Source organism: Triticum aestivum, chromosome 3D (genome assembly GCF_018294505.1).
Source record: "Triticum aestivum cultivar Chinese Spring chromosome 3D, IWGSC CS RefSeq v2.1, whole genome shotgun sequence".
Lineage (NCBI taxonomy): Eukaryota > Viridiplantae > Streptophyta > Magnoliopsida > Poales > Poaceae > Triticum > Triticum aestivum.
Window position 1 is genome coordinate 608,798,686 of NC_057802.1, and position 22,592 is coordinate 608,821,277.

Consider the following 22,592-nt stretch of genomic DNA (forward strand, 5'->3'; position numbering starts at 1 on the left):
TCTGTCATGTTTGTATATTAATTGCCATGTTGTAATATTTGCAGAAACTATGGAGCACGGAGACTTCGAAGCAGAACAGTTGTTGGGGGACATAATTCTTGGCGGAGGTGATGTCTTGTCGTATCTCAATGACACCGATGGTCTGGAAGGAGAGGGTGAAGCAGGATCCGATGATCAAACAATGGAGGTGGAAGGACATGATCATGATGGCTCCGGTGACCGAATGCCGGTGGAAGAAGGAGACCGTGATGACGGCTCCGGTGAGCGAACGGAGGAAGGAACTGATGCATTAATTGTTTTGGTATGTACACATATTAACTCTCTTCTTTCTTCTTTTCTAGCCCTCCGGATCGAGCCAAACTACGGTAACGAGACGAGGCCTGAAGAAAAGGTTGCGCCAGGATGAAAGGTTCACGATCACTGCAACCAAGGGCGATGGCCAACCGATTGAACCCAGCCGAACCAAGGAAGCATTTTCTGCTCAGTGCGGGGTTCTTGTTAGGGACATGATCCCGATCAGCATCCACCAATGGAATAAGCCTAAGAGCGAAGACCCTCAAGTGTCTTATGTCAATGATTGACAGAAAGATGATCTTTGGACCGCGCTGAAGGCCAATTTCACCCTACCGCCAGAGGAGGATCCGGATAAGCCAATTATACAGCAAATGGTCAAGGCTCGTGCTCTTAAACAGATGGCAGATCTATTCAGGAGGTGGAATAATGAGTTGAAATCAACGTTTGTCGACAAAGGGAAGACTCCAGAATTCACCGGCCGATTTGAGAAGATAAGAGATTACTGGCCCGCACTTGTGGCCCACAAGACATCGGAGAAGAGTAAGAAGATGTCAGTGACAAACAAGATAAATGCTGCAAAGAAGGAGCATCACCATTGCACGGGGTCAGGTAGCTGCCTCAAAGCCCGGCCGTTGTGGGACAAGGCTGAGAATGACCTGCTTGATAAAGGGGTCGAACCAGAGACATTGAACTGGCCAGACTGTTCAAGGACTTGGTTCTTTGGGGTTGGGGGAACCTTGGACCCTGAAACAGGGACGTGCATTTGGACGGACAAACAACTTGAAATACCGGTCAAGAAGCTTCATAAGTATATAGTCGTAGCGTAGCAAGGGACGCTCGCTCCCGACAGAGAGAATGACAAGCTCACAGAGGCCCTCGGTAATCCTGAGCACCCAGGACGAACACGAGGCACGGCAGGCTCCGTTTCATGGAAGGTTGGGTTTCCCGGTGCAGGCGGTTACAAAACCCGGGAGAGGAGGAAGAAAGTGGAGCAGACCAAACTACAGAAGCTGAATGCAAGGGTACGAGCGCTAGAGGAACAAGTAGTTCACATCCAGCGACCTGCCGGAGCTATCCTAGATGCTACCCGGCCATTTCAGCGGAGAAGCAGTGTGGCTTCCACCGAGCTCCTTCAGCAGCCTGACTTCACGGCTCCTAGCTACCCCGTGGATGCTATCACGGAGGCGCAAGATTGCCACCTTATGACGCAACGGCAGAACCTCAAAGTTAAGGCGGCTGTTGGCTCTGTTGCACCTCCTGAACCTGACGCAACTTTTCACTGCCTTTCGATTCCACAAGGCTATGCTGTTGTGATGGTGGATGAAATAATGGAGGGATTTGAGGAGCTCGAGCTCGACCACCCTACCGGTGAAGGGGAGACTCTGCTGGGTCTTGCTCTAAAGACTCCATGTCTATGGTGGAAGGAGCACATCAAGCTTCCGAACTGGACGCCTCCGCCTCCTCCTCCTCCTCCGGCGAGTCAGGGCACTCCGCCTCCTCCGCCGCCTCCTCCTCCGGCGAGTGATCAGGGCACTCCGCCTCCTTCTCTGGCTGCTCCGGCGCGTGGCGGCACTCCGCCTCCTTCTCCGCCTGCGCCAGCGCGTCCGAGCAGCCCGCCTCCTCCTCCGCCTCGTCAGCAACGATGAAAGACACCCGCCGCCGCTCCGGCTGCTCCGGCGCGTCATAGCACTCCGCCTCCTTCTCCGCCTCGTAAGCAATGAAGGAAGATAGCCGCCGCCGCTCTGGCTGCTCCGGCGTTTAGCAGTACGGTCAGAGGCGGGAGGCAATACAGATTCGGTCCATCTCTCAAGCCTCTAGAGAAGTTACCATATGAGAGGACCGTGGAGGAAAACACGAAGATCTGTGAAGCCTATGTGAAGGACTTCTTTAAAACACGAAGAGCTATGAAACATCCACCTCCGGAGGAGAAGATAGATCCCGTGAAAGTTCAGCGCACTGTCGATGCCCTGAAGCGACCACCACCGTCTCCGCCGCAAACCAACTATGAGCGCATTATTGAAAAGACATATAAGGAAGCGGAGCGGTCAGGAAGTACTTGCAGTGATCGAAGGTTAGCAGAACGAAGAAGTGGGAAAAAATTCCCCAGCTCGGAGAGCAAGCGAACCAATCATGCCCCTCGCTCAAGGTGTCTAGCGATATCGTCGCTAATCATCTGGGGATGGTGCCCGGTACCAATCCTGCAGATTACATGCCCGACGATGCACATTTTGATACAATGGAGGTGGACGAATTCAAATACCGGTACGGGAAGCCTCCCGTCAAACCTGGTCATCCTCCTCTAACAACAATGATGCAAAGATTCCATGAGTGGTACATGGACACCAGCAGAGAGTCTGGGAAGGATATTTTGACGCTGAGAGTTAAAGAGGAGCACGACCTCGTTGGAATTGATCTGTTGTCTGTTCCATTTGAGGAGTTCTTCCAGTTTTTCAATCAAAAGGCCCTCGATAAAATAATCGTCACTTGCTACTGTCCGTAAGTACCACTTCTGTAATTAAGTCTCAATATATAGCTCAGCTCTTTCATTGCATGTATATATAATTATCCTCACTATATTATGCAGATTGAAGATCGTCGAATGCAGAAAAGCACAAATCTATGATATTGGGTTCATTAACACAAATCTCATAGATGAATGGACGCTTAAATATGATGCCAAACAAATCGAGGCCAACTTCCTACGATCGTTGCTTCAAAATCAAAACAAAGAGAAAATACTCTTTCCTTACAACTTCAAGTGAGTGTTACTGTCTTGTGCATATTCGGTTTCCCTTATTACTCGAGGTTATAGTAATGTAATTGATGAGTTATGCATGCGTGCGCACCTTCCACTTTATTCTGCTAGAGATTAAGCTTGAGCAGGGACAAGTAACCGTCTTAGACTCGGGACGAAAAGACCCCGAGGAGTATGCGACCATGACTAAAATGCTCGAGAAGTAAGTTCAGTCGATCATTATCGCACCATATCGGCAACTTTGTTCATTTCCTGATATCAAGTAATTGTTTTCTTTGTCTGGCAGGGTTTGGAAAGAGTTCACCGCGGAAGCTCCAGGACTCCCGGGGGAGCTGCGATTTACACACCCGAAAGTAAGTACTACTAGCTAGCTAGTTCCGCGCATCTCCCGTTGATTCTAGCTACTTTCATCAATACCATTTATAATGCCTGATTATCAGTTTGATTGACCTCTATTTCTCGTAAAGTGCTTGTGGCAGGAACCCGGGAATGATTATTGTGGATACTATGTTTGCGAGTTCATCTACAACGCGACGACCTCTGAGCGGGGCTACTCTAAAAGACAATTTGAAGTGCGTAAGCAATAATATTCACAATTTTATTTTATTACCATCATTTGTGTTGAGTTTCATTCACATATATGTATTGACCCCCTTCTTCAAATTAGATGTGGCAGATGCGGAATGAACTCCTACCACAAGATCGCATACGAGCAATTCAAGAGGAATTGGCGAGATTCTTTCTTGACCACGTCATAAATAAAGCCGGAGAATACCATGTGGAATTTGACATTAGATCTTAGGGAATTGTAAGAGATCTTATATTGTATATATGTAGTCAGAAGCGTTGGGTAGATATACGAAAGCTTGTTGTTCGACCAATCTCTCGGAGAAGGAGAGGTCGATCACTTCTCTCTGTATATGTTCATGACGATCTTGTGTACTTAATGGTTTCCTTCATTTGGTTACTACCTAGCGTGTCGAGTCCTCTCTATATCTATAGTACGTAGCGTCGACCAAGCACGGAGATAAGAGAGGACACTTCTCTCTATTAGCTAGCTAACACAATATATGAAACCCCTAAATTAGCCCTACAAAACACCCAAAACCCCCAACCCCCTCCTTTCAAAAAAAGAACCCCCAGCCCCTGAACTGCTGACGCGTGGATGCTTTTTGGTCCCGGTTGGTGCTACCAACCGGGACAAAAGGCCCTCCTGCCTGGGCAAGCCATAGCGTCCACGTGGAGCCACATTTGTCCCAGTTCGTAGGCGAACCGGGACTACAGGTATTGGGCTTTAGTCCCGACCCTTTAGTCCCGGTTCCGGAACCGGGACAAATGGGCCTTTTTCTACTAGTGATAGTAGTTGTCAAACTACCACTTTTACAAATAATCAGCAAATTCGGACCATGGCCCCACATGATCCTATTCTCCGAGAATGGATAAAAAATTTTAACCGTGAAAAAAATCAAATACAGTAAAAATGACACATATGTATATTGGCATGGAAATACAACCACTTAAGGGTAGTATTGATCTGAAGATGAACTAATGCACAATAAGTTACATAAGCTCCGTCCCAAAAATAAGTGTCTCAACTTAATACATAGTTGACACACTTATTTTGGGACGAAGGGAGTAACTTTTAGTGATTTCCCTACATGATGTTAATCATTATATCGTCATTTTCCATCCATTAACTATTGTATATGCATTATTTTGATAATTTATAGTAATCTGTAAATGTTATTTATACCAAGTAAACAACATATGTACACATGTTCGTAGAATAAAAGAAAATCACAAGGGACGAAGTCTCGGAGTAGGGGAAACTGATAATGATTTAAGAACACTATTGAGTTACATACTTATTATATGCCTATTTGGTCAAGTGGGGATGAAGAAAAGTTCAACAATATTGAAAATATGTATATAGTTACAATATCTTTTTTCTCAACAAATGGTGGATTTTATTGACTCAAAATAAAGTATCAAGAGAATACAAACACATTTAGCACCACATGACCTGTGCATAGCTAGGATGCGCACACACACACACACACACACACACGCACACACCGGCAATTAACAAAGTCATAAAAGACCAAAGTTATGCCAAAGTGACGAAAAAGAGAAAATCCCGAAGCGATCAAATCCGTGATCGGCAATCTACAACAATGACCATAATCGCACAACTCATCGCATGACACTACATGAATGACAATGTTCTTTAACAACAATGCCCCAGGAAGGGAGCGATGCTCAAGAGCCCACTATCACCGGATCCAACCACCAGAGGCTAATTCTAGGTTTTCACCCTGATGAACACATCAGAGCATATCCTAGCAATGCCTTTAACAAGGTAACGACACAATACCAATACCATTGCCAAGTATAACCAACTCTGATCAGACCTAGGTTTTCACCCTGGAGCTCGAGACCGGGTGTACGAGTAGCACCTCCCTGGAAGACAATCATGTGTTGTCGCCACCACCTTTCCGCGATCCCAGCAGCTACATGTGATGACCCACCGCCGCTGCACCATCATACCCTCTGCGTCAACTCGTCATCCATAGAATGCATCTCACCATCGAAGACAAATACTGGATCTGGAGAGAGGACCCCTCACGAAGAACTTTCAGTTCCTACAGCAGTCCACAGCAATGCCACCACCATATGACGAAGTTGTCATAACACGAAGCAACAATGACGGCGAAGGACACTACCGTAGATTCACATCTCGCCGGAGAGAGCCATGTCGAGCTCCGTCGGTCCCGGGGCCGACATGGCTGGATCTAAGGGCATGAAAGACAGATTTGTTCGGCGGCCAAGAACCAAGGCACCCAAGGCTCTAAGCCCACCATCCCATCGACACCAGCCGAGGCGTCCGCCACCACACCGCCAAAGGATCCTCTCGTGTGGGGGCTCGTACAAGCAGCACGCGACAATGCGGGGGAGGGGAGTGCAGATCTTGCTGCCCGCGCAGCCAAGGCCAATGGCCAGAACCAGCGCGGCCACTCGCTGGCGACGCGCCACCACCCGAGGCCGCCGCCACGATTCCAGAGTCCCCGGCGAGAGGAGGGGGCGACCAGATCCTCGCCGCCACCTTCATCGGTGGCTCTGCGGCGAGCCGACAACCACCTCCGGTGGCGACTAGGAAGAGGGGAAGCCGGAGGGAGGGCTGGCGGCGTGAATGGTTGTCACCACCCGAGTGGCTCCTGTAGGAACGACGCGGGGGCTGATCGTATTCGCTATTAACATTGCACTATCAAAGTAACAATGAAGCATTATGAAAACAATAAAGTATGTGTCGAAGAATCATATCATAGGGAGGTGCTTCCTTGCCCTTTGACCTCCTTAACAAATCCCTCGAGTTCGCCAAGACAGTGGCTACTCTTGAAGCTCCTGCATGCACTGCTTTGTTGCCGCCAAGTAGCAGATGAAATCTGTGCAACAGCGTGGAGCTAATATAAGTTGCTTTTGTTCTGATAAAACCATCAAAATAACTGTAGAGGCCTATAGATTAAAAATATTGCATTCCTCGTAGTAGTATTAACGACAGATTAAGACTTCGCCAGAACTTCTCTGAAGCGCAATCCCTCTTGGCAGGCTCTTCTCTTGTCCTCAACTACGTCACTTTCCTCGTAGTAGTATTTACTGCTGCTCATTGTCTGGTAGAAGAGAGCTTAGAGGTGGCCCTTTGTTTAATACTGTACAAACTTGGGCGTGATAGTTTAGCTTATGATTGTAAGAACCTGTGATTGTGCAGTAAAGCTCTCCCCTTTCAACAATACAATAAAATGATAACTCACTTTCAACTCAACATCCTACTTGAGCTCAGGGGTTTCATTAACTCTGCACATTTGGTTTATTTGGTTCGGTAAATACAGTTTCTCGGTCTGTATGGTATCCATACTTCAGTAAATACAATTTGAAATTGAAAAACGGTTTGGTTTTGGTATATACAAAAATATTTCAGTATGGTTTCGGTACATACCAAAATAACGAATTTGAAATAAGGAAACAATTTTAGTTCTGGCCATCAATTTCAGTGACTGAATATTTCCTATCGATCATTTTCAGACCACCTGAAACGCGGTTCTGCACAAGAACACGAGCATAACTAGTATAGCTAGTAGCCTAGTATCCTTGTAAAACTGAATAATTACAGAACACATACTCTAGATTACCTCCGCAACATTACAGGCAAATGGATTCATGGATGGATAAACTTTACAAACTAATTAGGACATCTAGGAATATAGCAGGAATCACGTGGATATACCTCTGCAAACTGCAAGTAGTCATCAGAACTTTTGTTCCGAGAATATAGCAGGAATCACGTCAGAGTTGTAAGCCTGATGAAATGAAATGAAACTGTGATAAAGCACAAGCATAACTAGTAGCCCACTTCACACGATTAGAGTTTAAAAGTACTAATTAGGACATGTATGTTACGATATGCTATATTGCTGCCACTCTCAGCCATCTGTTGACCTGAACTTCTGAAGACGAACACAGAAAAATAACAAGATGCGGAGTTAGATTTAGAGCCACAAGTGATAGGTTCCTGTTTTTTCGACAAAGGATGAATTTTATTGGCTTAAAATGAAGCATTAAGAGGATACAAAACACGATGACCACACATCATGCCTCTGCATAATTAGGATGCACACAACCACCAACACACACACAAAAACACGCAGAGAACTAGCAAAGTCATATAAGACAAAATCTATGTTATGCGTAGGCGAGGAAAAAAAATATATCCTTAAGCGATCAGATCCGCGATCGATAAACCATATATGTACCAGCCATCTTATGACATCGAATGTACAACGAGGTTCTTCAACAATAAGGACTTTAGGAAGGAAGTGGTGCTCAAGCGCTGCCATCACGGATCCAACGAGCAAGGCCAGAATCTAAGATTTCACAATGAAGAATTAGTCCGAGCATATCCAAACAATGTCTTCAACAAAGTAACGACGTAAAAAAAACATCGACGTTGCCATTACCAGGTATAACCAACTCCGTTCAGATCAGGGTTTCACCCTGGAGCTCAAGACCTGGTGCACTTTTTTTTAATAGTTTGGATTGCTTACCACACATGTGTCATGTGATACATCGGGTGCACTAGTAGCACTACCGTCACAGTAACATGTGTTATCGCCACCATTTTTCCACGATCCCAGCAGTTAAATGCGCTATGGGACCGCCACCGATGCACAACCATCCTTTTGCATCAAGCCGTCATCTATAGTTTGCATCTCACTGAAGTCAACCACCGGATCTGGAGAGATGAACCCTCTTGAAGATCTTTTATTGACTACTGTTGTTGTGGAGCCACAGGAGGTCGCTACAGCACGGTCTCCAACCACCACCACCTGGCCGATCTAGCCCACCTGATTTCACAACCACGTCGGCTTGCTAACATGCCCTGTTTCGATCTAGTGGACCAGCAGGAGGGGCTTATTGCTTGAGGTGGGATGGTTGTTAATCGAGCATTAGCAATACAACACACTAGCAACATAACAAATCTCCAACATCAATCGACCAATTTCGTGCAATTTTCTAGGCTGTGCGCGGTTGGGACGTAGGAGAGCCATAGTGGCGAGGGCCGGTGGGCTGCTGGTGTCAGTGGTTGGGGGATTTGACGAGGAATAGTTGATAACCCACAAGTATAGGGCATCATTTGTAGCCTTTTTTGATAAATAAGAGTGTCGAACCCAACGAGGAACTAAAGGTAGAACACATATTCCCTCAAGTTCTATCGACCACTGATACAAGTGTACGCACACTTGACGTTTGCTTTACCGAAAACAAGTATGAAACTATTTTGTAGGTGTGATGCTGGAACTACTTTGCAAGAATAAAACTAGGAGTACTTTGCAAGATAATAAAAGTTAGTTGTTTAGTAGAGAGATTTTTGTCACACAAGAAAGTTATTTGTCCCTAGGTGATCGATAACTAAACCGTTAATCATTATTGCAATTTTATATGAGGGAGAGGCATGAGATAATATACTTTCCGTACTTGGATCATATGCATTTATGACTGGAACTCTAGCAAGAATCCACCACTACCAAAGATCATTAAAGTAAATCCCAACCATAACATCAATTATCAAGTCCTCTTTATCCCATACGCAACAACCCCCTTACTCGGGTGTAAGCTTCTGGCACTTTAGCCACCCACCAAAAACGAATCATGAATCTATTGCAACACCCTACAGCGGGGATCCCTCACGTTTGCACGACACGAAGGGCACCATAGGACAGCACCAAAATAAAACATACAACTCAAACCAATTATGATCATCAATCAACCCATAGGACAAAACAGGTCTACTCAAACATCATAGGATAGCCACATATCATTGGATAATAATATATAGTGTTGAGCATCATGTTTAAGTAGAGAATTGCAGCGGGAATAGAGACGTTACACCGCTGCATAGAGGGGGAGAAAGTTGGTGTTGACGGTAGCAAGATTGTTAGTGTAGATTGTCGTCATGATCCTTGCCCCGGCGGCGTTCTGGCGCCACCGGGAGAGAGGGGGATAGAACCCCCTCCTTCTTCTTCCTTGGCCTCCCCCCTAGATGGGAGGAGAGTTCCCACTCTAGTCCACGGCCTCCATGGCGGCGGAGAAATGAGAGCCCCTCCGAGATTGGATCTATATCTCTATTTTCTTCTGTTTCGCGTTTTTGTTTTCTAGCCTTTCACCGTTTTTTCATAAATTATATTTCTTGCAGCGAAAGAAGGGCCCCAACCGTCTTACCGGGTGCCCACTAGGCACCACCACGCGCCAGGGGGTGTGGGCCGCCCCCTGGTGGATAATGGAGGCTGTGGACCTCCGTTTGCGTTGATTCCACCTCCCAAAAATTACATATATTCCAAAATAATTCTCTATAAATTTCTTGCGTTTGGACTTCGTTTGATATGGATATTTCGCGAAACAAAAAACATGCAACAAAGAACTGGCACTGGGCACTGGGTCAATATGTTAGTCCAAAAAATAATATAAATATTGTCAAAAGTATATAAAAGTTGTATAATGTTGACATAAAACAATAAAAAATTAGAGATACGACGGAGATGTATCAATAGTTGAGCAAGTCGCAGGGTCGCTACTCGCCTCGGGGGGATTGTGCTGCGACCAACCATGCTTGTCATGCTCGTGACCTCGTGACCCGCATGCACTCCCGTGTCAGCGGCGGCTTGTGCTGGTGACCTGACCTGCCCTGCCCATGACCATGAGCACTGGGTGAGCTTGATTGGTACTTGGTCGAGAGACTCCTGCTCGGCGCCTTAAGCGCCGGCCAGGAGAACCAGCGCACATGTGTCCCCATTTGGTAGGCCCAAAATCATGGCAACCTGCTCACTCGCCCAGGGCGCCTTGGTTCGCTCGGTCATGGTTGACCAGTTGACTGATCAACCGTTGCCTATTGAAAAAAAAAAGAGAAAATAGCTAAAAATTAAAATAGCTTTGCAAATTAAAAAATCATGAATTTGAAAAAATTACAAACCTCAAAAAATTGACGTTTTTGGGGGAGAAAAATCACAAATTCAAAAATAATTTCGTAGTGATTTTGAAAAAAAGTTCGTAATTTGCAATAAGTTCGCTGATTTTTTTAACAAAAAATTCAGGATTTTTTTTGCAGATTTAGAAAACATCATCTATTTCGAAAAAATCATGGATTTTTTGTAAATAATTCGATTTTCAAAAAGTTCATGGGTTTGAAGAGATGTCATTAGTTGTGATTTTTATAAGAAATAATTTGATTTGACTGAGCTAATGTAGGTGGTGGTTTTGGGAAATTACCAATTTGATTTGGATTATTCTAATTTACTGTATTTAGATTGGTTTTTATATTCTATGACATCTTTTGGGATTAAAAAAATTTAACAGGAAAAAAAGGGCAGGGAGTGTGGGGAGGAAAAAACACAGGAGGAGGTGAGGGGAATCTTCGAACTCTCCTTTAATAGTTGAGATTTGCTTGGTAGGGGAAGTGACAGAAATATTTCATTTAGTTAAGATTTTGATAGGACTTTCTTTGAATTGATTTCGTAAAAGCATGACATGGTTTTGGAAAAGTAATTATTTGCTTTAAATTATTTCAATTTACTCAATTTACGTTCATTTGCATTATGTACGCCATGGATTGCAATTAAAAAATCAATGGAAAAAAGGGTAGCGGACGTGGGGATGAAAATATTGGGGATGAGGTGAGGCAAATCTACCAACCCTCCTTTAATAGTAGGGATTACATTGGTAGGGGAAGTGACATGAAGTTTTGATTTAGTTGAGATTTTGATAAGATTTTGATTTGATTTAATTGAGTTAATGCAGGAGGTCGTTTTGGGATAGTACCGATTTGGTTTAGATTATTTAAATTTACTTTGGATTTATTTTGGAATCATGGCAATCTTTTGGATTTATTTTGTGCGGCATCTGTTGGGATTAAAAACAAGTCAACGGAAAGGAGGGAATGCGGGGAGGAAAAAACCAGGGAGGAGGTGAGGTGAATCTACCAACTCCTATTTAATACTCCCTCCGTCCCAAAATTATTGTCTTAAATTTGTCTAGATACGGATGTATCTAAGATTAGATACATCCGTATCTAGACAAATCTAATTAGTATTAGATACATCCGTATCTAGACAAACCTAAGACAATAATTAATATTAGATACATCCGTATCTAGACAAATCTATGACAAGAATTTTGGCACGGAACGAGTATTAGAGATATAGTTATAGGGGAAGTAGGGAAGATATTGATTCAGTTGAGATTTTGATAAGATTTAATTTAGTTTTGCTGGATTAATGGAGGATCTGGTTTTGGAGAAGTAGTGATTTGGTCTAGGGAATCACACACCTGAAAAACTTATATAAGAGCACCACATCAGAGAGAGGGGAAGTGGGCACGTTCCTAGCAAGATTTTCTTTGCAGAGAGAGAGAAATCTGTAGAGCTTAAAGCCACTCTGTAGTTCAGCCCCTGTTTTATTTTCTCACTCTCTCTGTGAAAACAATCATCTATCTCAGTCTCACACACACGCAACACAGTCGACCAAGTGAACGAGAAGGAAATCAAATTCCAAGAGACCGCAGCCTCTCAATCAATAGCTCATGGCAGCCGTGATGGCCTCCATAACCAGCGAGCTCCTTTTCTTCCTGCCCTTCATCCTCCTGGCCGTGCTCAGCTTCTACACCATTACGGTGGCTAAATGCCATGCCGGCCGGACGAAGAAGCGCCCGAATCTGCCGCCCGGCGCCGTCGGTTGGCCCTTCATCGGCGAGACCTTCGGGTACCTCCGCGCGCATCCGGCCACCTCCATCGGCCAGTTCATGAACCAGCACATCGCACGGTCCGTACACACACATACATTCATACAAATACAAAGCATGCCAACACGCGTGAACGAACACTCGGGCTGAGGTCGCATGATATTGATGGTATATGTATATGGATGCAGGTACGGGAAGATATACCGGTCGAGCCTGTTCGGGCACCCGACGGTGGTGTCGGCGGACGCAGGGCTGAACCGGTACATCCTGCAGAACGAGGGGCGGTTGTTCGAGGTCAGCTATCCGCCAAGCATCGGCGGCATCCTGGGCAAATGGTCGATGCTGGTGCTCGTCGGCCACCACCACCGCGAGATGCGCTCCATCGCCCTCGACTTCCTCAGCTCCGTCCGCCTCCGCGCCGTGCTCCTCCCGGAGGTGGAGCGCCATACCCTCCTCGTACTCCGCGACTGGCTGCTTTCCACCTCCCCCGCCGTCTTCTCCGCCCAGCACGAAGCCAAGAAGGTAACTTGTAACTGACCTGCTATTGACTGCGCGCCATGCACAGCTCCTGCATGGCATGCACTTACATGCCGGCAGTGGTGTGGTGGTGGGCGGCGGTGTGGTCCATCCGTCCATGCAAGGTCGATGGATGGAACTGACAAAGTCGTACGCCCACAGTGGTGTGGTAGGCTTGTAGCAAATTAACAATGGATGGATCCGTTCGTGCAGTTCACTTATAACCTGATGGCGAAGAATCTCATGAGCATGGACCCCGGCGAGGAGGAGACTGAGGGGCTGAGGCTGGAGTACATCACGTTCATGAAGGGGGTGGTGTCTGCGGCCCTAAAATTCCCCGGGACGGCGTACTGGAAGGCCCTCAAGGTACAACAACAACAACAACACTCAGCAGTCAACGCACTACTAGTAGTACTAGCTAGCTGTCCCTGTCTCTGTGCGCTTGGGTGAAGTATGACAAGGCACGATCTTCAACCAGTAGGCAGTTAGGCAATATCTTAATGATTGTGACATGTCAAATGTTCTCCCAACAAGTCCAAACAAAATTACTACATATGACTTTGCTGCAATTTTATTTTTTCTCTATCATAGAATAACACCATATAATTATTTACTATTTTTTCCGTGCAGTCCCGAGCCACCATACTTGGAGTAATCGAGAGGAAAATGGAGGAAAGGCTTGAGCAAATGAACAAGGAGGACTCGAGCACAGAAGCAGATGATCTTCTCGGGTGGGCATTGAAGCACTCTAATCTTTCAAAAGAGCAAATATTGGACCTCTTGCTGAGCTTGCTCTTTGCTGGGCATGAGACATCGTCAGTGGCACTTGCCCTCGCTATCTTCTTCCTCGAAGGTTGCCCTAAAGCTGTCAAAGAACTGCGGGTACAAATTCAGTTTACTATACCAATTCAAATTCAGTTGTACTAAACTGGACATAGCAATCTTTCAGAAAAAAAAAACACATTCAGTAGGCAAATTTTAACATGCTCCGTTTGACCCCCTCTTCTTACATGTGAGGTAAGAAGGTAAGAGTTAATCTGACCATTAATTAATGAGATCAATGGCTCAGATCTATTATATACTCTTACCTCTCATATGAAAAAAGGAGGTAAGAGGGAGCATGTTAAAACTGCTCCATTCAGTATATACATGGATGGTGAAATGCACCAGAAATATCATGGAAATATTCACAGTGATCCATGGCCGTTCAGGGGGAGCATCTCGAGATTGCTAGGAGACAGAAGCTGAGAGGGGAGTGCAAATTGAGCTGGGAAGACTACAAAGAGATGGTTTTCACACAATGCGTAAGGCCCTTTTGATTCGTCTGTTTCCTCCCTCATAATATCAGTGCAAGATATATGTGTGTTGCTGCTTACTTTCCATGGGGAGATCACTGTCCATCTACAGTTTGATGCCAAGCCAAATTATCCGACTCCCCGAAAAGTTGGGGAGCACATTTCCTTGTTAGAGTAGTACTACTATAATAGCATCCTAGGTGTTGAGTGCGGTGTTTTGATGCTCGAGCACCAGGGAGACCGCTATTTTCAATATGTCAAAACGCCCATTTCAAAGTTTCAAAGCAATTAAAGAAATCCCACATGTGTTCCGCACCAACGTGTGAAAATTTGGTAGAAAGTATTGCGATTTGTAGGCTGTACAAAAAAAATTCTGGACCAACAACCGAAAATGTCAGCCCATTTTGGAACTACATATTTTTTTTGTATTCCACGTGCGAAAGTATAATGTTATAAAATTTTGCATATACATGTATATATGTCTGTGTGTTCACAAAAAAAACAAAAAATTTGATTCTGTGGAAATTTGTATTTTGAAAACGAGCTCCCTGTAGCTCGGTCACCGTTGGCATTTTCCACGGTGTTGTGCTACTGTATGGAACTATACAATGTGCCAGTGTGCACCAAAATAGCATCTTCCGGTCCTACATATTCCAACTGCGGAACTCTCTTGTTTGCGAGTTAGTTCAAAAGTGGTAGAGAAAATAAGGTGACAAATGTTTAAGTCCTTAATTGCTTCTTTTCTTGCAGGTTATAAACGAGACCTTGCGGCTTGGCAACGTGGTCAGGTTCCTGCACCGGAAGGTCATTCGAGATGTGCACTACAATGGTTGGTGGCTTAATTCTTACCTTACATGTATTCTTTTGACAGTACCAGTGAACTCTTCTTCCTATAGATGGAGTTGTTGAATACTTGAATGTACGTGGACTGACAGGGTATGACATTCCAAGCGGATGGAAAATTCTGCCGGTGTTAGCGGCAGTGCATCTCGACTCATCACTGTACGAAGATCCCAACAGCTTCAACCCTTGGAGGTGGAAGGTCAGTGCCTAAACGATGCCTACAATTTTATCAGCACAAAATCAACTGGAACTACGAATGATACTGCTATCAGGTTAAGGATCTCGTGATAATCAATCCAAGAAAGAAAAAGAAAGGAAAATATATGTCTGGCAGTCGTTGTTGTCCAGTCAATCACAGGCCTTCATGCCGTTTGCACGGTGAAACTTCGGCGGCAAAGACAAAACGACGCCATGTGGTTGTGGCAATAGCACTGCCACCACCACTTCAACAGGACAAACAAAACTTGATATATGCATTCAGCTTCAGAGGAGTTAACGTTGTGTTTGCTGTTGTAGCAGGGCAACACATCCGCCATGACGCACAACAGCAACTTCATGCCCTACGGCGGAGGCACGAGGCTCTGCGCCGGGTCGGAGCTCGCCAAGCTCGAGGTGGCCATCTTCTTGCACCACCTGGTCCTCAACTTCCGTTGGGAGCTCGCCGAGCCGGACCAGGCGTTCGTGTACCCATTCGTGGACTTCCCCAAGGGCCTGCCCATTAGGGTCCATAGGATTGCACAGGAAGGAGAAGAGTAAAGCGTTTTGACCGTGGACATATATGATCGGTGATTCAGTCTAGCGTCAAAGGAAGAGAAATGTACACATGTCCGTCATCGTTTTCTTTCCCTTTGGGGTTTGTGTTATTTTTTTAGAAGAACAGCGCTGCTTTATTTAAATAACTAGCAAGGTGGCCCTCACAGATGTGAGGGGAATGGTCTTGAAGTCTGTGAAAAATATTATGTATCTATTTTTATCTTATTGTTGAAAAGATATTTTGGATCGTTCTAAATTTTGAATGAATAATTATTGGGACATTTATAAAACACCATATTCTAGAATGTTCTCAATGTTGTTACATAGGTAGTCCTATCTTGACCTAATTTTACTCTTCAAACCCACATTCCCACTCAAATTTTGTTCTTGTGTCATAGTAGATGATAACACCATCTTTGATATCTATCATAGTCTCAACATATTTACTACTCACTTATTTACTTCATGTCATCACCTAAGTAATCTTAATAGAAGGGAAACAAGGAAGGCATCAAAAGGGGATGCAGCCACCGTCCTAGGTGTCATACCATTAGAGACGCAATTGAATGATGTCACCACCAAATTCTACACATCTGGCAATCAACAGTCCTTGCTAGAGTTGTCTTACTACATCAATAGCCGAGGTCAATAATTTGATTCACATGAATAAAAAAAGTAAGAAAAATATGCTTGCAATGACACCTTCAATTAAATCTTAAGAACTGCAAAACCATATCACAGAAAAGTGTATTTGATAACACAGTAAATACATAAATACTAGTGACAATCCAACATATTTCAGTTGATACAAACATTGTTGGCTTGTTATGTAACTTAATCCTTAGATTGTGTCACGTGGCCTTGTCAACCTTTCACACTACATGAACACAATTATCCAGGTATACTTTCAGAAAAATATGGCTAATACTGAATACGATCACATAGTACTCGATCCGTACTGTTTTCTTTGGAAGGTACTATTGGTACTTACTTTCTTTGTCGGCATATATGCTAGTAAATATCTGACATACAATTGGAGAACTTTATAAGTGATTGCACCATTCACACAATTGAGAAGAATATCTTTTCAACTGATTTAAAATGTGTATACCTATTAATATTTCATGTTCTCTAATAAGTAATATGTTTGTCTTTTTGTTATTTATGGATACTTATACGTGTTTAAAAATAAGCCACTTCACACTTTGTAGTGCATACCATATATATTTTCGTGCCCATATAGTAATGTAGTTACCTTAGCAGACACATCTAAACATGCACATTTCAATTGAACAGGAAAGCCTACCGATTAACTATTGGTTCTGTTTTTACCATCCATACTGGAAAGAGACTCCATCGTTATGGTCTATGACAAACTGGATCACATGGTCCTCAAACTGTCTTGAAATCTAGCAATAAAATTCAGATAGAACTACCTAAATAATTTGGGTAGTTTAAAAGAATCATATATTGTGCTTTTAGAACATGACTCAATATATTTAGTGTTATCCACTGAACACTCTTTTGAACCAATAAACAACTAAGTCGTCCACCCAAACCCTCAACGCGACAACCCTATTAATTATGAAAATGATACTGCAAAAGGGATTAGCCATGAATGGTGCTATATATACACTGAGCACAACGGACAACAGAAGATACCAATACAACAGATAAGGTAGCTACCATCAAGCCATAACAACAAAAGTTGCCTGATCAACACTACATGTAGCCATGTAGGGTTTTCGCAATAAAGAACACTACATATAAGGTAGCTGCCATCATTGTCACTCTGCCCGTCCACCTGATGGCAACGTCCTGCTGTGTACTTGTACTGGCAGCGAGTACAGCCAGGAGCCCCTTGTAGAGCAATGGCAACCACATCTCTGAACTTGACTTGTTCTTGTGTGATGTACACCTATAGTACTCGCACACACTGTGCTCCTGAATGTGTTCTATGAGCTTGTACATTGCAACTGTTGGTTGTTACTTGCACGTGTAGATTCATAGTTGTGAATGGAAATGTCAGAAATAAACATCTAATTGCTATTACTTGTTCCTATTGGCAATTGAGGTGTTCCTTACATAGTACATGATGTAATATAACTCAAATGCTGCAAGTCTGATGCATCTTCAAGGTTTCTAAATCTGACACAAGTTAACATGCTAGCAGCCGAAAAGAATCATGGATAAAACAGCTTGCTGCTACTCCATGGAAACCTGGTGCCTCTGTCTGCATTCAATTTTTTTTGAACACATACATAAACACGAACAAGCTTTCAAACCATCAAACACAACTGGAACTCAGTAGCATCTTGTAACCACTCAGAATTAATAAAGCATGCTGCATGCATCCAATGTGATAATAAGTGAAAAGTTGGAGAATAAACACAACTTATCATCTATTACGTAGATTGAAAAATTCAGTAAAACTAATAAAATGGTATAAATAAGCCTTTGTGTCTTTTACGTAGTTGCAGCTGTCATGATTGACCGTTTGGAAGCATTTGCTGCACTTTCATGGTTTCTTTGACAATTGCGACTATCATGAAACCCTATTTGGTTGCATGTCTTGCACACGTGTGTGATCTTGACCTTCGCTTGTTTGTTCTTCTCCATTTGCTTTTCCCCATTGATTTCCTTTCCTCTCTTTGTACTTTTAAATCTCCCTACCGAATGAACATCATTTGGCGGGTGTAGCACAATTTGCGCAAGAATGTTACAACCAATAAACACCTCATATTCCTCTTCCCTAGTGTGCTTGACTGCATTAGGAACCAGTTGGTTCAGAGGCTCCTCAATGCTCAACACACCTGCCTTCGTCTGATTATTTGGCCTTTTGAATTAGATCTTCCAACTTATTATGAAATGTTGATATATTTTTCCTTGAAGCTGCATCCAAGGAGTCGGTTGGCTTTTGTTCCAGAAGGTTTTCTTGTTCATCATAAATACTCTCACTGGAAAAAAAAGATGTCAACCATATGATTCCAAAAAAAACTAACATTAATGGATGATATATTTTGTGTACCTTTTACACCTTTTCTGCCATCTTTCCATAATATAGAAGGTTGGAAGCTCCTTTTGGTTTTCAAACACTGGCATCTGCATGCTTTATTTTTAATCCGAGTCCACGGTAGTAGTTTTGCAAGTCCCTCTTCATGCATCCAGCATTTGCAAACCCACCATAGCTAACGTGGAGGAGCATGTATGCCTACCAAGTACCTACGTTTTGCTTTGCTTTGCTACGTGTGCATAGTGTGTTCTCTTTCCTCTCACTAACTTGATGATTTCATATGATAAAATGACGCTTATCAGGTGACACAAGACCATGCACTAGTAGAAAACAGGGCTTTGGTCACAGGGCAGTATTCACATTAGTTTCGGTTTAGTCACGAACCGGGACTAATGTGAGCATTCGTCCCGGTTCGTGCGGCTAAGGCATTAGTCCCGGTTCACCTGGGCCCTTTAGTCCCGGTTGGTGCCACGAACCGGGACTAAAGGGTGCGATGCCCATTAGTCCCGGTTGGTGCCACCAACTGGTACTAATGGGCTTTGAGGCATTAGTACCGGTTCATGGCACGAACCGATACTAAAGGTCCCATTTTCAAACTCTACCCCCCCCCCCCCCCGCGGTGGACCGCCTTTTCAGTTTTAGAAAAAACAAAAGAAAATGATGGAAATGTCAAAAAATAAAATAAAATAAGTTTCCCATGTGATATGTGGTCTAGTTGTTGGAAAATTTAGAAATATGAATTTCGACTTTATTTGCAAAATCTCTCTGGAATTTGTAAAATGGGCATAACTTTTGCATACGAACTCGGATTAAAAAGTTTTTTATATGAAAAATCATCTACTCGAAAAGATACATCCGAATTTGATCGGGGGAACCCTGTTAAACATTTTCAAAATCCTCAAAAACCTAACAGAAAAAAAGTTACGGGGCTTTTAAGATCTAGAGTGGAAAAAATCGAAAAAATTTCAAACTTACTAGTGGCGCACCATTTGCTAGGTGCGCCACTAGTAACAGAAAAAAATATAGTTTCAATTTTTTTTGGAAAAAATGTGGTCAAATCTGGTCAAACTGTGGTCAAACAATGGTCAAACTAATTATTCTAGAATATTAGTGTTACTAAATAATTATTTCAGTTATTTTGAATTTTGGTCAAATCTGGTCAAACTGTGGTCAAACAATGGTCAAACTAATTATTCAAGAAATATTAGTGTTACTAAATAAATTTTTTTTAAAACAATAGTTTCAAACTGAAACAGTGAAATGTGTCACTTCATGCTCAAGCAAAATTCCTGAGGGTTAATAGGATTGACATCTTACTATTGTCAGGAAAACAACAAGTCCAGAGTTGGAAACGAGGGAGAATAGAACCCGGAAGTTAAGCGTGCTCGGGCTGGGGGAGTGGGAGGATGGGTTACCGTTCGGGAAGTTAGATGATTTGGAATGATGAGGGGTGATTAGAGATTAGAGGATAAATTGAGCAGTGATGAGGGTGATGATTAGAGATTAGAGGTTAAAATAATTCAGAAATTTGAAACTCAAAAAAGAAATTCAAATTTTTTTTTCAAAAAAAAATCATAAAATTTCCTTTATTCCCGGTTGGTGTTACCAACCGGGACTAAAGGTGGAGCTCCATGTGGCCGCGGCCTTTAATCCCGGTTTGTGTAAGAATCGGGACTAAAGGGGAGAGGCATTAGTAACGACCCTTTAGTCCCAATTCAAAAACCGGGACTAAAGGGCCTTACCAACCGGGACAATAGGCCATTTTTCTACTAGTGATGACTGTAGTGCTCGACCCTTGATTCTATCTTATAGGTATCATTGCCGCACAACTTCACAAAGATATGTGCATCACAGCAACACCTTGTGTCAGTGTTCTTATGCCTTTTCTTGGATGGATTATCAATCCTTTTACCCTTTTCAACTTGAATCCTTCTCTGTTACACATGTATCGTTTAGTGCAAACTACCTCATTTTCAAACTTCTTCTGCTGTCCAATACAAGCCCCAAAACCAGTGTGATGTGCATAAGACTTGTAGAACTCCTCCACATCCTTCAGTCCTTGAAATGTCATCCCCACAGTTTGCTTGAAATTATCTTCACATGCAGGTATAAAATATGAGCGCTGCAACATAAATAATTAATCAGTAAGAACCTTCATGTACAAATAACTGAACAGAATACGACAATATTCTGTGAAAGCAATTGACTTACAGTGACAGGAACACTTGCTTTCTTTATGGGTGTACTAAATCCTTCCATGTTCATATGCATTTGGCAACTATTTGCAGATCTCATTGCTGCAACAATAAGTACATGATAAGCCTCTGAAAGTAACCAAAAAAAAGGGCACATTATTTGACATGAGAAGTATACCCCAATTTTGATTTGGCCAACAATGCCAATGGAAAGACCCGATGGCATTTCAAATAACACTAGGCATACGGAATTACAGTCTACCAACAATATATGTATGTGCATGTAAAAGCAGGAACATTAATTCCCGACTTTACAAAAAAATGGTAGCACCAACAGAGATGTCAGCAGGAAGATAAGTGCATTCAGAATAAAGTTTTATAAACAAGAAAAATTTCGAACAATGCATATGAGCCAGATCGCATCATGTGTACCATAGAACTCTCTGTTTACATCAAGTTAAGAAGAATCCATGTATACATACAAATCGGATCATTATTTTACTCATTAACTCCTGGGCTGAAGAACAGTGATCTGCTTTGAAACACTATGCACGACAAGGTAAGGATTGAGGCGTGGATTTGGGATACTGTATTGACATTCGAGTATACGCGTCTGGCCGCCGGGATCTCTTTTTTGTGGAAGGTTAGGGCGTACGTTGAGTTCTTCTATATCTAGCTTCAAGTCGCCAAACATTTGTTTCAATATATCTCTATTACAACACAAGTCGCGTTGCGGAAAATTCCTGCAACATGGGTCATGTTGCAATTTTTTTTGCAACATAGGTGTAGTTGTAGATTTGTTTTGTAACGGAAGTTTCGTTATAGTTTCTTTTTGCAACAAAGGTCTTGTTGCAATTTTTTAATAGAGATCTCATTGCATTCTTTTTTGTAAATGAGGTCTTGTTGCGGCTATTTTTGAAACACAGACATTGCTACAGAAACTCATTGTACCGGACAGCAAGAAGCAAGCAGCGACACGCGTCACACAGACGAGACGATGGATGCTCAGGTTCAATCTGCTGGCTGAAGCCAAGTGTTTTTGCTTTAAAAAAAGTTATGCATACTTCAAAGGAAAACATTTAAAATCTACCGGATGATTTCTTCGCTCGCGTCAACCTCCTCCCTCGGCTGCCACGTGCCCCTTGCTTTAGCGCGTCTCTATCCTCTGCCAGAAACAATGCGGGCCATCCAACCCCATCTTATCCACTCGGGTCTCTCTCCTTCCGCGTCGTCGATGCCTAGCCCGTCCATGCCCACTAGTAGAAAGCAGGACTTTCATCACAGCCGGATTGGAGCAATAGTCCCGGTTCGTGTTACAAACCGGGACTAAAGGGGTTCTGAAATTGTTTTTTGTTTTTCTATTTGTTTTTTGTTTTTAGTTTCTATTTCAAATTGCTTATATCTTTTAGGATATTTGATGTTTTTGAGTGATTCTTTTTGCATTAGATTCACAATTTTGTCTAGTTTCTGTTTTTGCTATTAGTTTTCGAATTTGAATTATTTAAATATGAATTTGTTCAAATTTGCTTCAAACACTAGATTGTGAATAATTTGAGTTTAAAAATAGTTTTAAATTTAATTCTTTTTGCTCCTAGTCACATGTCAGATTGTTGTCACCGTAAGATTTATTTGGTTATTTTTAG

The 22,592-nt window shown here is 43.1% G+C and overlaps 1 protein-coding gene across 2 annotated transcripts; it reads left to right on the plus strand.

The window, feature by feature from the left end:
- Positions 1-12,175: 12,175 nt before the first annotated feature.
- LOC123075890 (cytochrome P450 90B2-like) lies at positions 12,176-15,744 on the plus strand. Of its 2 annotated transcripts, none has more exons than XM_044498392.1 (8): positions 12,176-12,414; positions 12,523-12,856; positions 13,064-13,216; positions 13,481-13,732; positions 14,062-14,154; positions 14,896-14,974; positions 15,081-15,193; positions 15,508-15,744. In XM_044498392.1, the coding sequence occupies exons 1-8, from the start codon at positions 12,176-12,178 to the stop codon at positions 15,742-15,744; spliced, it is 1,500 nt and encodes a 499-aa protein (XP_044354327.1). The 2 variants fall into 2 exon arrangements, with proteins under 2 accessions (XP_044354327.1, XP_044354328.1); XM_044498393.1 differs by having other exon boundaries at positions 15,081-15,187.
- Positions 15,745-22,592: the final 6,848 nt, after the last annotated feature.